The 16,695-nt window shown below is 46.6% G+C and overlaps 1 protein-coding gene across 31 annotated transcripts in view; it reads right to left on the bottom strand.

The window, feature by feature from the left end:
* Positions 1-16,695, bottom strand: part of MAP4 (microtubule associated protein 4) — a 1,839,191-nt gene that overhangs the window by 719,536 nt on the left and 1,102,960 nt on the right. For 30 of the 31 annotated variants that reach the window (XM_078662502.1, XM_078662520.1, XM_078662498.1 and 27 more), the window contains one exon: positions 12,128-12,265. The exons of the other annotated variant lie outside the window; for it this stretch is intronic. In XM_078662502.1, coding sequence (XP_078518628.1) covers positions 12,128-12,265 — 138 coding nt within the window. The remainder of the gene's footprint in view (positions 1-12,127; positions 12,266-16,695) is intronic. 31 annotated transcript variants of the gene reach the window in all.

Below are 16,695 nucleotides of genomic sequence, written 5' to 3'. Positions count from 1 at the left end.
TTGGGCTTGACCACTTCCCACCTATCCTCTAAATCTATTTTATGAAATTAAGATGGTCATCCCAGCAGTTGTTTCTAGCCAGAGAAGAATTGCTTGGAATAATCCCTGTAACGAAGACATTGCTCAACCTGGTGCAATAGGGGTGTCACTTGGAGGAGGACTACACCTGTATAGGCCATTAAGAGCTCTTGCAAGAAGCCCCTTCCCTTTTCAGCGCTGTTTAGGGCCATAACACTAAGTTGCAGCCTGGTGAAGCTTTCTTGAACCCTGTTATCCATCCTGTGCCTCCTTTCAATGTCGTGACTGGCAATCCCCAGGTGCTTTAACTCCCCAACAAGAACTCCCTCCGCCTCTGGTCCCAAAGAATGTAAACACCTATAATGATGACCAAAACGGTCAATTATTTCACAAATTTTGAGTCCATGGACTCAGGTTCAACCAGCCATGAAATGCCACACATGGGAAGCGCAGGGCAGCAGTTCTTAACTTGTAGTCCGAGGAGCCCTGGGGGTCCGCGAAGCCAACTTAAGGGACAATTGACTACTTACAAAATTAAACAATATTAAGAAATGAATTGAGTGCATATAAACAACTAAGCAAAATGTAAATTGAACATTTTAATACGTTCTGTAAAAGTGAAACAATTTGAAATTGAAGGCTAAAAAATATGTTGCTTCCCGGGCTGTCGGTGAGTCCGCAACGCCATCACCATTACTCTCCTGGGGTGGGACTTTGTCCCACAGTAGCCATCCTGGTCCTGCGAGAGAGAGGAGCCCCGCTCGCCTACATCCACGCCGCCAGCATCCCGGAGTGCGGGTCTGCTTCTCGGGCTGTCAGTGAGCCCGCAACGCCATCGTCATTACTCTCCTGAGGTGGGACTCGGTCCCCCAGAAGCCATCCTAGTTCTGCGAGGGGGAGGAGTCCCGCTCGCCTACATCCACGCCGCCGGCATCCCGCAGTACGGGTCTGCATCTCGGGCTGTCAGTGAGCCCACAACGCCATTGCTATTACTCTCCTGGGATGGGACTCAGTCCCCCAGAAGCCATCCTGGTCCTGCGAGGAGCCCTCCTCGCCTACATCCACGTTGCCGGCATCCTGTAGCATGGGACGCGCGCGGGCGTTTCCCTGCGGTGATGGGGCAAAGCCCGGGCAAATGGTTGGCCCATCTGTGCCCGTCAGAGCCTGGAGGAGGCTGGGCAACCTCTGACATCTGGAAATCTCCACGTTTTACTCAGGTCAACAATATCTGGTACTATTAATTTATCACTGTCTAGAGAAGTTTTGAAGTTGAGGGCTTGACATTACAGCTCACGTGCTTTGGGTTAATTTGTCATTGGTGTAATCTTTGAAGGCCACCTGACAGTCCTTTCTTTATTTCTTTCAATTGCTAAACCTGGGGCCAAAGTGGGAAAGAGAAAAGCCTGTGAGGGAGGTATGGGCGACAGCTACAAGGTAGAGGTGAAGAAGGGTAAAAGGAAAGCCCCATGCACACCCCACGAAGCAGGAGGTGGCGTGTTGGACAGAATAGACAACATATTAACTGAATGAGAGGGTCTCCTTGATACCACACTCACTGATACTGTGCCTAGGAGCAGCATCCTGCAGGCTTCGGGTAGTAACATGCAAAGGGCGCATTCTAGAAATGTTTAAAAATACAGCTAGCAGGATCTAATCCCCTGAATCCTTAAGTGCACTCCCTGCAAGTCTTGCAGTTGAAGGATCTCCCTTACCTGCCTCCCAAGATGCCCTGGCCGTTTTTCCCTGCAGCAATAAATTCTCTACCCTGACAGAGCACCTAGAGCCAGTGGATACTCCCCCAAGCGCTGGGACACCAGCACACAGGGAGGGCGCAGAGAGTACCATGAATTGCACCACCCAGTGCAAAGTTGTGACAGAAGTTCATTACAATGATAAAGATAAAAGCGCCAGTGCTGGGCAAACTAGTAGGATCACTGTAGATCCTTCAGAAAGTTCAGTGTCTATGCAGCTAATTGATTTGATGAGCGAAATGAGTGCTCTCAAAGTCTCCGTTTGTAACCTTACCGACTCCCTAAGTAAAGTATACTCAGTTGTTCAGCAGGTTAAATCGTCACTGAGAGCCCACCCTATGAGTAGCCCCTGCACACAATGGTACGTGACTTTTGTCAGACAGTCCCCTCTTTATACTAATACATGAATTCCATATAGTGCAAGCAGCTCAGCCAGAGATCTGGCAATGAGTAGCCCTAGAATGGGTCATATTCAATCTGATAGGGAGCTGTGGTCCCTTATAAGGGATGACATTCTCAGGGCCAAGAGTTACTCATCCTCAAAAGCCCCCTTAGATTATATTGCTTTGACACTGTCACACCATCACCTGGCGGAAAACCTTGTAAACTTTGACATCCGAATCCAACACCTTACTTGTTCCAACATTCGATTTAAATTCAACCCCACCAAATTGGTTATGCATCCCAGCTTGTCACCACCCAGGGAGATAGATTGAAGGTTACTCACACTTGCTGGCGTCCTCAGGGAACATACGACAACCATCCGCCAGTGAGTCTGTTCCACCCGCTGAATTGGCTCTGTCACCATCAGCGTAGAAAAATGTAACTACAGCTGTCCCCCCGGACGAGGAAAGGTTGGACACAGAAGGAAATTCAGTCTAAAGGTGCAACGACCAGACAGAACCCCATCACATTTTATCTAGGCTAGCTCTGTCATGGAACATAGCTGGGCTAAGGTCTAGGGGAACATCTCCAGAGTGGCACACCTTTATTGAGCAGTACGATATCTGACTATTTCAGCAAACATGGCTAGTAGACCCCCTACATTATCTAGAGTACTTAAACTATTATATCCCGGACATCAGTGGGGGTAAAGGCCGCCCATCGGGTAGAGTAACAAGAAAACAAGTTACTTAACTATAACTGTAGTTCTCCAGTAATGGACGCTTTCATAGATTCACATGCCTGAATCATTCCCGGTCGTCGAGACGGGCGTCTCCGGTATACAAAAAAGCAATGCTTTGTTGGATAACAAACTGAAATGAGGTTTACTCAGTTGTTCACTCAGCTTTCCTCTTGCAACCCATAACCTTGGTTATATAAAAGAGACCAAACTTGTCCCTGAACCAATCAGAGCTCCTCACCCTCTAGAACACTCCTGAGAGAACCTTTTGCCCCTCCGATTTCCGTGCACTTGTGCCGTAGACAACTTTCGTGCTAAATCCAAGGTGAGCCCCTCAGGGGAGGAGGGTGGGTTGCATGTGAATCTATGAAAGCTTCCAATACTGGAGAACTACAGTTAAAGGTAAGTAACTTGTTTTCTTACTCCAACATTGGAGCTTTCATAGTCACATGCCTGAATGAGAATAGCGAGCAGTAAATCCTAGCACATTTTTGTTACCCAAGACCTCGAATTAGGCAACGTATGTAGTTTAATAGCAGTGTTCATATATAAATATATACAGAGAAAAAACTTCACAAATTGCATATAATAGAACATACAACAATAACATGTGCACATGTCACCAACAAAGGAAGGAGGGATGGTAAAGAGGGTTCACCGTCACTGGAAAAGGTTCCTCAGTACTGCTTGTCCTACTGCCACATCCTTATCTGCAGGTGCATCAAGGCAGTAATGTCTGGTGAAGGTATGCGTACTCTTCCAGGTAGTAGCTGTGCAGATATCCTGGATAGGTACTCCGGCAAATAAAGCAGTGGAGGTGGACACTGCTCTTGTAGAATGAGCACAAACTCTTGCATTTACGGCTTCCCTGCCGCCTGATGACAATACTGTATTGCACTTTAAATCCATCGGGCAATTCCCCTCTTTGACAAAGGAAACCCCTTCCTGGGGGCACTATAAGCAACAAACAGTTGGGACGACTTGCGGTAAGGCCTTGTTTTTTGCAAGAATAACTTCAGACAGCATTGAACATCTAATGAATGAAGAGCTTTTTCCGCTGCTGTTGACGGTTGAGGGAAAAACCTCTTAAGGATCAGCGGTTCATTCATTTAGATGAAAATCTGTTGGAACTTTGGGAATGAATTTCGGATTAGTCCTGAGAACAATCCTGTCCTCTTTGAACTGCAACAACGGTTCTTGCATCGTGAGAACCTGAATTTCCCCAACTCTTCAGGCTGAAGTGAGAGCTATTAGAAGAGCTACTTTCTAGGATAAGAATTTTAGATCCGCCCTGTGAATTGGTTCGAAGGGCTGCTTCATCAATTGAGATAGAACAATGTTCAACTGCCAGAGAGGTGGAGGAGGTCTTATGGGAAGAAAGTCCGAAATAATCCTTTCATGAACTGTTTGATAATTCTTTCAGACCACAGTGATGGACCCGAGGAAGTTCTTCTATATCGAGAAATCGCAACAAGCTGTACTTTAATAGAAGCATGGGCCAAACAAGATTTTGCTAACATTAGAATATATGGAATAATTTCATGTGCCGCTGAATTTAGAGGATAAATATTACGTTCTTGGCACCACAAACAGAATCTCTTCCATGTCATCCTATATGGCCTGTTTGTAGTTTCCGCTTTGGCATTTGCTAGTATATCTCTGCATTCTGCAGAAATATCTAGGTTGTGAAATTCGCAGTATTCAGGAGCAAGGCCTCTAAGCGCAGTGATTTCGGGTCTGGATGAAGCACTTGTCCCCAGGACATTGTCAAGAGTGATGGTATTGGTTGCAGACGAATTGGATGATCCTCCGACAGTAGGAGCAACTCTGTGAACCAGTGTTGCCTGGGCCACCAGAGAGCTATCAGTATTACTTTGCACGGTTCCTTCTTTATCTTTGTGAAAACGCGTGGCAGGAGAGGGATCCGGAGGAAAGGCGTAGGCAAATAAGCCTGACCATGCCATAAAAAATGCATTCCCCCAAGATCCCTGTTGGTGATGCCAACTTGCAAAGAACCGGCATTTTTTATTCTGAGCTGTTGCAAACAGATCCACTGCCGGAACTCCCCATTTGAAGATGCATTGCAATATGTCCTGGTTGATCTACCACTCGTGGCAGGTCGACTTCGGTCTGCTGAAAGTGTCCATTTTGACTAGGGCTGGGCGTAGTTTTTGTAGTGCCACTACGCAGAATTTTGGAGAAAAAAAAAGTGGAAAACGGGCGTGTCCTGAGGGTCCATGTGCCCGGGACAGGGGTCCCTCGTGCCTGGGCAGACTCCCTGATCTCCCCGGCCTGGTTGGAGCCCCAGAGCCCTGCAGCCCCAGAGCCCTGCAGCCCCAGAGCCCTGCAGCCCCAGAGCCCTGCAGCCCCAGAGCCCTGCAAGGGCAGGCTGGAGCCCTCCCGCGGAGGCTCGGGGCAGGCAGATTTGCGTCATTTCGGTCCCGGCCATCTGGTCGCCCCACTCGCCTCGGCCTTCTGGTCGCACCCAATGCTTTCCTATGGGGCGACCAGATGGCCGGGCTTCCCTGGAAGTCCCGATGAGGTGCCATTCGCCTCCCGGATCCCAGGCAGGGCTCCAGGAGGTCGGGCACGTTCGCGCCTAGGGTCCCCTGAGCCGTGCGGTGCGCACTTGTTCCCAGAAAGAGGGGTAGCCTTTGTGGTGTATTTATTATGGGTACTGTATCGATCCCCCTGTTTCTGACCCTTGTCTGGTTAATAATTAACTAGCAGCCATTCAACTGCACAGAAATCCGTTATCTGATTAGCCACACAACGGCACAGAAGCCCGTTATCTGATTAGGTCATAGCGCATGCCATCTCATTAGGCAAGCACTATTCCTCCAGCCCCCTAATAGGCATACGGTGTTCTCAAAACAAATCAAACCTACCACGATCTGGGAAATCCCCACAGCCATTGTTTTGATTTAGCCGAGAACTTCAGTAAAGAATGTGCGAACGATCAAGTTCGTATGACATCCTTATTGACGTATTTATGTCCATCCTTACGTCAATCCCGGCACCTTTCAGGTATAAATAATACCGACATTGCCTTAAGCAAACACACGAGGTGGTGACAAGATTGGAGCAGCGAGACTTGCCGAGGAGCCCAGCTGACATCGAAGCCCACAGACGCTGCCCCTCCTTTCTGACGCACTGAGAGAGACGCTGCCTTTTCTCCTGCCGAGAAATCCAGCTCCGGCGCTTCCAGGCAGCCCTCGCAGGCAGCTGGAATATCAAGACCTGAGATAGAGATACCAGCCCTCCAGCCTTCTAAACTCCCAGGTACTGAACTGAATCATCCTTTGTAGAGAATTCTTGAAGCAGACCCTTGGCAAAACAAACTTAACTTAAACTGCTACATGTCTCCCCCCGCCACGTATTAGGCTTAGGTCAGGTACATTGGGGTAGGCGTAGTTAGAAGCACCAGTTGAGTAAGATTAGTCAATGTATATATGTATGTATCTATTTTATCCATTTTAAGTTTCATATGGCTAAGAAACCATATCAATGCTTTAAAGTATTATTTTATAATTCTGTTATTACTGTATGCACTTTACTTAACTATAAGTATTGCAATAATAGCGATTCATTTCTCTTGTATGAGAAAAGAGACTGATCAATAAATAACATCTTTTTATTGAACACGCCCGTCTCTTCCTTTTCTCTACAATCTGGTGAAACTAAGAATGCACTGAACTGACTGAGTAAAATAAGTTGTCTTTTGTTTTCACACGACTCTAGAGATACACTCTTGATTAGGGGAGAGCAAAGTTGTCATGTTCTATGGTTGTCAGAAACTAAATCCCTTCTTGTCTATCCAGGGAAGTTAAACTCCTCCTTGTCTATTCGAGAAAGTTTCTAGTGAACTCTGAGCTAGCTGGCACACACACATAACTTTAAGTCTAATATCGACAGTAGAAGACCTAGTTAACCTCTGTCCTACGTCTATACTATTGAAGATATTATTCCAATGCGCAGAGCCTATTGGGATGATAGGAACTACACTACATGGCGCCCAACGTGTTTGGATGGGCGATAAATCTAACGTAAGACATTAGAGTAACTCAGTCGTGCTTTTTCACACAGACCCTTTTCCCCATAATACTCCAAAGACGTCTGGAGTGGGTGAAAGGTTAAATCCGCCAAACTTAGTAGGAGGAGACTTCTATGTATGGTTCTTGGTTTATTCAACGTTGAAGGATACACTGTTCCAAAATATTGTGCATCTAATCTTTGTTTCCATAGAAACCTGATCTGCAAATAAATAAAATAACCTTCTTGACATTAAAATGTCACTAGAAGAAGAAGAAAGGGAGACAGTTAGAATAGCAGCTGAACTCCTAGCAGCTGACAATACTCTGCTACAGCAAGACCCGGATGCAATACTCATCCCGGTCAACATAAGAAAATGTATAACTTTAAAACTTATAGAAAATGGGCTGACACCGAGAGGTGGTACAGTCATATTCGTAATAGAGGCACACGAATATCGGCAGACAGAGGTATTCTATTCATGGATAAACTTTCCAGCAGCAAACGCTGTAACAAAGGACTTCCACTATTATAAAAAAGAGGAACCTCCAAATGAGTACACTCCTTTCGAGGAGGTGGAAATACCACTCAAATACCAAGAGCACCTGCTCTGGTTTAATGGCGCCCTAAAACATAATAATCACATCACCAGGCTCGGTCCACTAGGTAGACCAGGAGCAACATGGCCGGTCCTATCCGGATACACACCACATCCAGACATTGAAGAAATATCTGCACCAGAACTTTTAGCACAGCTAAAACAACTAATTAAAATACACAGACAATTAGTCCAATATGTAATGCGGACTTCAACAGTCCAACCAGCTATTAAAATTCCACAGCTGATCCATCACCAGGGGAACACAAATAAAATTACACCACAGAACATACAGTCCTGTCTAGGTAAAGTACCCGCAAAACGGGAACAAATTCCATTCTGGTTAGCACAAAAAATCACTCAAATAGAGGCGGTATTACCAGATACCACCCCGGTTGAGAAACACAGGATCCTGACTGTCTTCCAATGGGAATCACACCACATGTGGAGGACTGTGACACTTGGGGTACAGTCTTTGCTTCCATTTACACAAAAACACATGGTGTTCCATCCATGTCAGTAATAGCAGATGTGCTAAAACAAATTCAAGATGAATACGGTCCAGAATCTGCTTTAACTCTTGGTATGAAATTACTAAAAGACTTCAAGCAGGTCTCGGCAATATTATTAGCCAATATAAAGGGAGAAGCAGCAAATGTGGCAATCCGCCAGAGGTTAAAAGAGACAGATATAGCAGACCAACCATTTGAAATTGCCAGAATCATAGAAAAATCCTATGAAGAACTAGGAAGAGATAGTTTGGGTGGAAAACCGGTGAAACCCCAACTAATTGAAAAACCTGAAAAAGTATTTATTAAAAATAATCTAAACATTCAAAAAAAGAGCTGGGATGGAAATAAACAATCCACTCCTAAAGAAAAAAGATTCCAGTCCAGAGGAAGGTCTCCTCGGCGGAGAGAAAGATCTCCGGACCAAGGACACAAGTCTCCCCAAAGGGAGCCCTCTGAGAAAAAATACAACCTTAGAAATAGGGATAATCTGAAGAAACCTGATAGATAAAGATATTGATACACGTCCCTCTCAATCTTTTCAGACTTCCTCGCAGAAATCGGAAAGGAGAGGACGGTCAGAACACAGGGAAGAGCACGTCGAGTCCAAAGACAAGGAACCTGCTCATCAAAATAAAAAATTACAGTTTCCAAAAAAGAAGGTAGCCAGTATTAAAGTAATCAACCATGCCGAGAATACTGAGGACACAGCTGAAAAACGGAGAATGGGCTCAGACAATGCTAGACAGCGCAGCAGAAGTGAGCATAGCTCGCAAGATCCTTATGAATCATCTGGAGACAGTGGACACGAATGGATTACTAGGGACAAGGTACTCTGGGACCCCTCCCGGGCCGGTGGTTCCCTGCCGGGGACCAGATGGGCTGTGTTCCCGGGCAACACCTCTCAGGCGTCCGGGGCTCCCTCCTCCGGCCCACGGCGTGGCAAAGTACCTGGGATGGGCTCCATGGGTCCCGGGCCCTGCAACCCCGGAGCCCTGCAGCCCCTGGAGCCCTGCAGCCCTGGAGCCCCGGAGCCCTGGAGCCCCGCAGCCCGGGAGCCCTGGAGCCCCGGAGTCCTGGAGCCCTGGAGCCTCAGAGCCTTGCGGCCCTGGAGCCTCAGAGGCCTGCGGCCTTGGAGCCTCAGAGGCCTGCAGCCCCGGAGCCCTGAAAGGGCAGGCGGGAGCCCTCCCGCCGAGGCTCGGGGCAGGCAGATTGGCCTGCCGTTAAACCTTTACAGAAAAAACCCTCAGCAGATCCGGCAAATCTCTCTAACCTTCGTCCCATCTCCTTAATTCCAGTGTTATTTAAACTCACCGAAACATTCGTGAATAAACAACTCACTGAATTTCTGGAAGGAAATAATATTCTGCATTCCCATCAGGCAGGGTTTAGGGCCCAGAATTAGACGGAATCTGCCCTCTTCACCGTGGAGACCGTGCGGGACGCCATCGACCAGGGGAAGAAAGCCGTACTGATCCTGCTTGATCTATCGGCGGCGTTCGATACGGTGTCACATACCATACTGATCGACCGTCTAGTAACATCAGGGATAGCAGGAACTGTACTGGCATGGCTAACAAACTTCCTTAACCAGAGGCGGCATGTTAACGTACTAGGCGAGTTCTGCTCTGAGGAGAAGGTTCTGATGTCGGGGGTGCCGCAGGGCTCCAGTTTGAGCCCTGTACTTTTTAATCTGTATATGGTCCCCCTGATCGAACTAATTTCTTCTTTTCAGATCAGTACGATCTCGTATGCTGACGACACTCAGCTTATCCTAGTACTGGATAGGGAGCTGCCCGGAGCAGAAGAAAACCTTAAAAACTGCCTCGCAGCCACTTTTGACTGGATGAGGAATAATCATCTTAAGTGTAACTCGGGTAAAACCGAAATTCTGCCATTCGGACAGCAAAACTTGTTTTCACCAAAACTATGGTGGCCGGAAGACGCAGAAGCCCCCCCAAATACAATTGCTGCCGCCCGCAATCTGGGCATCAAGTTTGACGACTCCCTCTCATTTAAGCAACAGGCCGTGACCGTGGCTGGCACCTGTTTTAACATCATTAGAGGTCTCAGAAAATTCTTTGACCTTCTGCCCTTGGATGCCAGGAAACGGTGGCGGTTGCACTGATAACATCTAGGCTGGATTACTGCAATAGTCTGTATGTGGGAGCCAATCAATCCGTGCTCCACAGACTGCAGATGGTCCAGCACGCAGCCGCACGCCTTGTCCTCGGCTGGCCAAGGAAGTCTTCCGCCTCGGCCGCGCTCAAAGCCCTCCACTGGTTGCCAATACATAAGCGTATCCTGTTTAAACTGCTGGTAATCACCTTTAGAGCCTAAATATCTTGCGAATGGTTTCAGGTGCTATGCACCTTCACGGGTCCTTAGGTCACCAAACCTGAACCTACTGGTGGTGCCCAGATATAAGCTCTCCACCAAGGGAGGAAAATCCCTTGTAGTCATGGGATCTAGGGCTTGGAACAAGCTTCCCCCAAAATTGTGACAATGCACCACTGAGAGCCAATTCAGGAAAGGGCTGAAAACATGGATCTATACACTCACTGATACAGCTTGTAAAGTCTTAGTATAAGTGCGTAGGACTTCTGAACTCCATCTGTCAGCGGCCTGATCCATCTGGCTATGGTACACAGCGCCAAGATGCTCCTTGGAGTGATAGCCGCGCTATAAAAATGTGACATTACATTACATGAGTATCACAGTATACTTTTAAACAAAGTTCCTTCAATAACGATTTTAACAAATGCAATGGTTTTAATTAACTGTGTAATAAATAAATTTTGAATTTGAATCTAAGGTGCACTCTGCATACTGGTACCTTGTGTGTTTTGAGGGTGGTATCACGAGTCACCTAGAAACCAAGACCTCTTTTCAAAGAAATATGTACATTGTCTCCGCCTACCATTAGATGGCAGAAATGCGCACAGCTTGTGATATACCGCAGTATGTACTGCAACCATAAACATTATGAAACTTTACTGTATCTTTATGGAAATTGAAAAGATTAGGGCACAGACCATGAATCATACGGAACGGTACATGCTAGAGCATAGATTAACTATTTGAATTGTTTTATTAGCGTTATAACATAATACACTTTCATGTTAATTGTAATTGTCATCACTTGCTCGCTTTATACTGTGTATCCTAATACACCTCCATATACTAGTGTTGCAATTTTAGTTTGTGGACTGGTTCTACTTAATATCTATATGTAAAAAATAAAGTTTACAGGTTGAAGAGAAAAATTAACTTCTTGAAGAAAAATAGAAAAAAAGTGGAATGAGCTTATTGAAAGGGAAAAGGGAATCTTGCATAAGTTAAAAGATTGACAGTAATGATCGGCATTTTATTTGTGCAAAAAAGTTGTGTCCTCTTTCTGTTGACTGAGGATCCAGGAATCCAGAGTTCTAATCCCACAACTCTGCACTTCAACCAATTGTGAATGTGAGGGATACAATATAATTCAAAGCGCTCAAAAGTAAACAATATCAAAATATGAATGAAATGTGGAATGAGGAAGAGGTGTGGCGCCGCGGTCAGGGTGACTGACTCAGGAATCTGGGGATCACGGTTCGATCCCCGGTGCCGGCAGCAGATTAGCCCAGCACCATGTGACTCTGGGCAATAGCTTGCATAATCTTCCCGACGGCCCCAGCGCCTAGAGACCCTTACGGGTGATTTTTCGCGCTTTACAAAAGTGGATTATTAAATGTGGACACCGAGTTAGATTACAATGTTTTCTTGCTACTAAAAATGACCCTAACACAATCAATATTGAAGATCAAGAAGGATCCACAGTTATATACTTTGACACTGGTTTTGTCAGTTAGCTGTCCGCAAGTGTGATTAATTTGCATCACAGCACCTACTACGCTGAAAGTAGAACCTAAACAAGTTGATCAGTACAACCGCTTTTTTTTACATGGATTAGAGTAAAAATGGCTTAACCTAGTCCTTCAAAAGATAGATGTTCACGAGATGGAGGTTTTTAATCCCCTCCGTCCTCTAGTTGAAAGTAAAGAGGGTGCTTAAAGCTGAGCGCGGAGAGACGGCTCACAGGCGTGCGTGCACTAACCTGCAGACTGCAGAAGGGTTCCTGGTTCACTATGGAGAACATGACAAGGATCAGCAGTGTGTTTCTCCTCCTCCACCATACAAGCTCCATCAGCAGGAGAACGAGCTTCTGAGAAGTTTACATCTGATTCAATCACATCTGAAAGTAAACAATGATAATTGAGCAGTTCATATAGAATTGTATATTTAAAAAAGGAACAATGCACCCGTAATAATACAGAATAAACTAGATTTGGTCCTCATGTTATGCTCAGCCAAAAGGCAGGTAAAATGAAGCCATAAACTGATGAAGATGGAGGGAGTAGTAGGACTACTAGGTTCTCTGGACAGAGAGCATTTTTTGAATGAAACGGATCACAGATGCCAAACCTTTGTTTCAAATTATTTGTTGCATACCCAATTTTTTTACAAATCTAGTTAGAAAACGTCAAGCCAGAAGAACAGAAGAAGGATGCACAAACTGTTACAAAAAATGTATAGTGTTTTGCTTTTGCTCCCAGACTGAGCGCAGGACAGGTTGCGGCGGAAGCTCAGCCTCCCTCCCCTCATGCTCCAGATCACTGGTCTGATCACAATCCTGGGCATTTGGCCACTCCTGCAAAAGTCAACTGCCTGCTTAAAGTCTTCCAGTAAGTCGAAATCGTAAGAAAGTCAGTCAGTATTCAACCCCATCCCACCAAAGACTAGCAAGAAGACACGAAGGCATCATGATAAAAAAAACTGCTCTACTCAATGTCTGTTGAATCAAAATTGACCCAGATATTGGTCGCAGCACGTCCCAAGTTTCCCAGCGATCGCCGACCCCACAGCACATTGCAGCCTTAAAAAAGGCCATGCTGATTTTTGTGCAATTCCGGCTTCCTATGGTGGCCTACGGGCCCCATAGAACTAAAGAATCTTGCTTGACTGTCTTTTTTCATGTGCCATTTGCAAACTGATGTTTGCACATGGTGGGCATCTTGAGCTATGTAATGTGATGTGTGCATCTCATACCATAACTGGCAAACTTTAGTGGGTTTCTACGTTTGAGCCAGAAACAGAACTTAGTTTATTTAAGGTTTGTTTTCACACCATTTCTAAGGTTATGTATTCCACTTGTTTCCAACCTCTAATGCAATGCCAGGTCCTGTGCCTACGCCCTGCACCCACAACCCTGCTGCCAGCCAACCCTTGCTGCACACAGCCCTCAGCCCTGCACAGTTTGGGCTGACAGCAGGTGCCAGCTGCAGCCTGGCCCTGCACACAATCCACCGCCGGCAAGCTTGTCTTTTCCATGTCTCTAGGTTCCAGACACCAGTGCCATGGGGACAGACACGTTATAGTGTCTCCCCATTCCCTCTTGCCGCAGACTTTAGACACATGTTCTGGGATTGCCCCACCATTCAAGGGTACTGGGATAGAGTACACCAGACACTGAGGGACACGACCCAGATCACGGTTATGACAACGTGGGAGGCTTGTTCTCTTGGGATATTTCGTAGGAAGAAAACTGAGAAAGTGCAATACAGTTTCGTGTCCCTAGCTATCCTGTTAGCGAAAAGGGGGATAGCCATGCATTGGAGATCTCACACGGGCCCGCTGGAGGCAGCCAGGATCGGCACGGTGAAAAAATGGGGGAAGGCGGAGGAAGAAACACTTAGGGAGGAAGAACTGAAGGGAACCCGTAAACACACTATCTCTTTAGAATGGGCGCAGTTGCTACACACGTTTACATACGAGACAGACCCCCCCAAACCCCCACTCGATGAACAACCCCAAACCCAGCCATCCCCTCCGGCCCCACTAACCACGGGGAACATCTGAGGGCCACCAGAAGCCCGCGAGCATGCCTGCTTGGGAGTTGACCCAGAGTTCCCCCTAGACAACACCACGGATGCAACAGTAGTTATGTAGCTACTCCCCTTCTCATGCGTCCCCGGCTCTGCACCCACGCCCCATCGGGCAACCACACTTACCCTGACAACAGACATCCGACAGAACCACAGTCAGAACCCCCGACACCCTACTTCCCCTGTTGTTAATTCCCCACAGTTGAGAATAGTTGAACGTTAGACCGGCAGACAGCCAGGACACGGTTATACATTGGGAACACATATGGCAATGATAGCTCCAAAAAGAAAAAAAAGACTGGGATACGCCTACATTACTCACCCCACCTAGTATGCCTACAGTGATAACCCATACCCGACTACAAGTTACTATCGGAAAAGGCCCGACGATGCGGTAGGAACGCTCCCATCGCCATTTACTGAGGGGTGACTCACTGTCACCTCTCCGATGCATCATGATGTCCCTAGGACAGGTCGCACACTGGGCACACAAGGCTTTCGACGCATGGAGAAAGAAAACCTATGGTCACGAGTCATGCAATTTTACTTCTTTTGATGTACGACTGTAGTAATGTATTGCGAGCTACTGTTTTGATATTTGATGATTCAGACCCAATAAACAAATTTAAACAAAAAAAATAGTGTCTCCCCGTTCCTGTGGATTTTCTTTTACTGGGCAAACGTTGGGTCATAACCGATTAAAAACTCATTCATAAAATAAAAGTCAAATCAGGCATAGAAAATGGCTGCTTTCAGCATCACAATTGCTTAATTTAACTTTTTGGTACACAAACTGACAAGTTTTTTTGATTTTTCATGGTGTGCTAGTCGAGTTCTCCACATCTCGGGGTACTCTTGGGCCAAAACCTTTGAGGAAGCCTCCCTAAATGGGTGGAGTTTATACTATGATTCAACCCTACCTCTTGCTACGAAAACTATATGAATGACTTTGATCCTCCGTTCACAAAAGCTCTTTCTAGAAGGTTCAGGTTAGGTACATTACCACGTGCCACCTTTACCACTAAATGGAATAGTCAGGACGCTGACTTTCGAGGGAAGCAGTGCAGCAGGCTAGAGCTTCTTGTAGCCAAAGACCTATGGAGTGCAGAGCAAACTAGCCTTGGCAACAGCAAGTCGACAAGGTGCACAGGGGTTTGGTCCCAGCGCCCCAGGCAAGGGATACTGTCCTCATAATTATTGAGAAGACAGGTCAGGCCTCTAAGGAGCTGCAGAACCACTACCTGTGTTGCTGGGACTCAGAAAGTCTGTAGGACAGGAGCAGCTGACCGGTCATCTTCATCGCGGTGTTTGAAGATGTAGGAGAGTGACTCCTTCACTCCAAGGTAGATGTCTTCGGGTGTCCTTGATGCCCACAGGTAGGTCTGTTGAAGATCCTGAAAGAAACACAGACGTCAAAGACTTGCAGAACAGCAAGACCAGGAAAAGCAGGAGTCTTCCTTGGAGCAGTCTCAGTTCCTGTCAAAGGCTAACGAAGTCCAAGTTTCCAGACAATTGAAGAGCGATGCAGTTTCAGGGTTGTCTCTTGTCCCACGACGAATGTGAGGACCCACACACAGGGGCGACCTTAAGTACCTTAAGGAGAGGGTTGGAACGACTCGGGGTCCCTCCCAGAGGAGAGGATGCTTCCATGTACTTTGTCCAGTTTCAGGCCACGGCGGGAACCAAGGGTTCCTGAACTGGCACAAACTGAAATATGCAAAGAGGGCACCAAATGTGCCTTTCAAAGTAGTCTGGTGATGCTGGCAATCGCCCCCACCCCAGCGCAATACACGAGGTCTTGTATGGGAGGTGGTCACACCTCCCTGTGACAGGAAACCTATTATTCTACCTTCCGCAACTCGAGCCTGGCTCAGCAGCAGGAAGGCAGAATCGTGTCTGTGGTCGGCAGCAGCACTAGCTTGCTTGCAGACCCTGAAAGGTTGTTATCGGGAGTACAGGGGGTATTCCAAGGGAGACCCAGTACATGGGACCATACTTCCAACACTGGAATCTGTGTTGGGTTATGATTCCAAGATGTTTGATACCAAACAAGACCGGGTTCGGTGCAGCCACTCTCACCCAGTCAAGGCTTGCGAATCCACTAACCGAGTGACCCAAAGACTTGCAATCCCAGTCACAGGCCGTCAGACACTCATGCATATACCATTCACTCACTCAGAGTTATGCTCACATTCATACACCCACTCATAGATCCACTCATACATTCACTCATGAACCCACTCACACCCATAGTCACTCACACACCGCCACTCTTAGACCCACTCAGAGACTTATGCACCCAGTCAGTTATATGCTCTGAGACTCATGTACCCACTCAGTCACACTCCGAGACCCACACACTCACAGACCACACAGACATTCATGCACCCACCCACTCAGACACCCACTTAGACACTCATGTGTCCACTCACAGATCCAGTAAGATAGTGATATACTTACTTACAAATTTAAAGGCACTCATGCACCTACTCACAGATTGAGAGACTTACGCAACCAATCACAGACCCATTGTCACACTGATGCACTCAGATGTGCTGAGGCAGTCATGCATTTCATTATATTGAAATACTGATGCACCTTTTCATAAATCCCATAAAATTCTTACGCAGTGAATGAGACGCAGTGATGCATTCGTTATAGATTTCACTGAAAAAGTTATGCACTGTGCAATAGAAATATTAAGGGAGTTGTACATGCTATTATACGGTCGTTTCGATAC

The sequence above is a fragment of the Lissotriton helveticus genome, chromosome 10 (assembly GCF_964261635.1).
Source record: "Lissotriton helveticus chromosome 10, aLisHel1.1, whole genome shotgun sequence".
NCBI classification, from domain to species: domain Eukaryota; kingdom Metazoa; phylum Chordata; class Amphibia; order Caudata; family Salamandridae; genus Lissotriton; species Lissotriton helveticus.
Note: the sequence above shows the minus strand (reverse complement) of the source record. Positions and strands in the feature narration are given on the sequence as shown.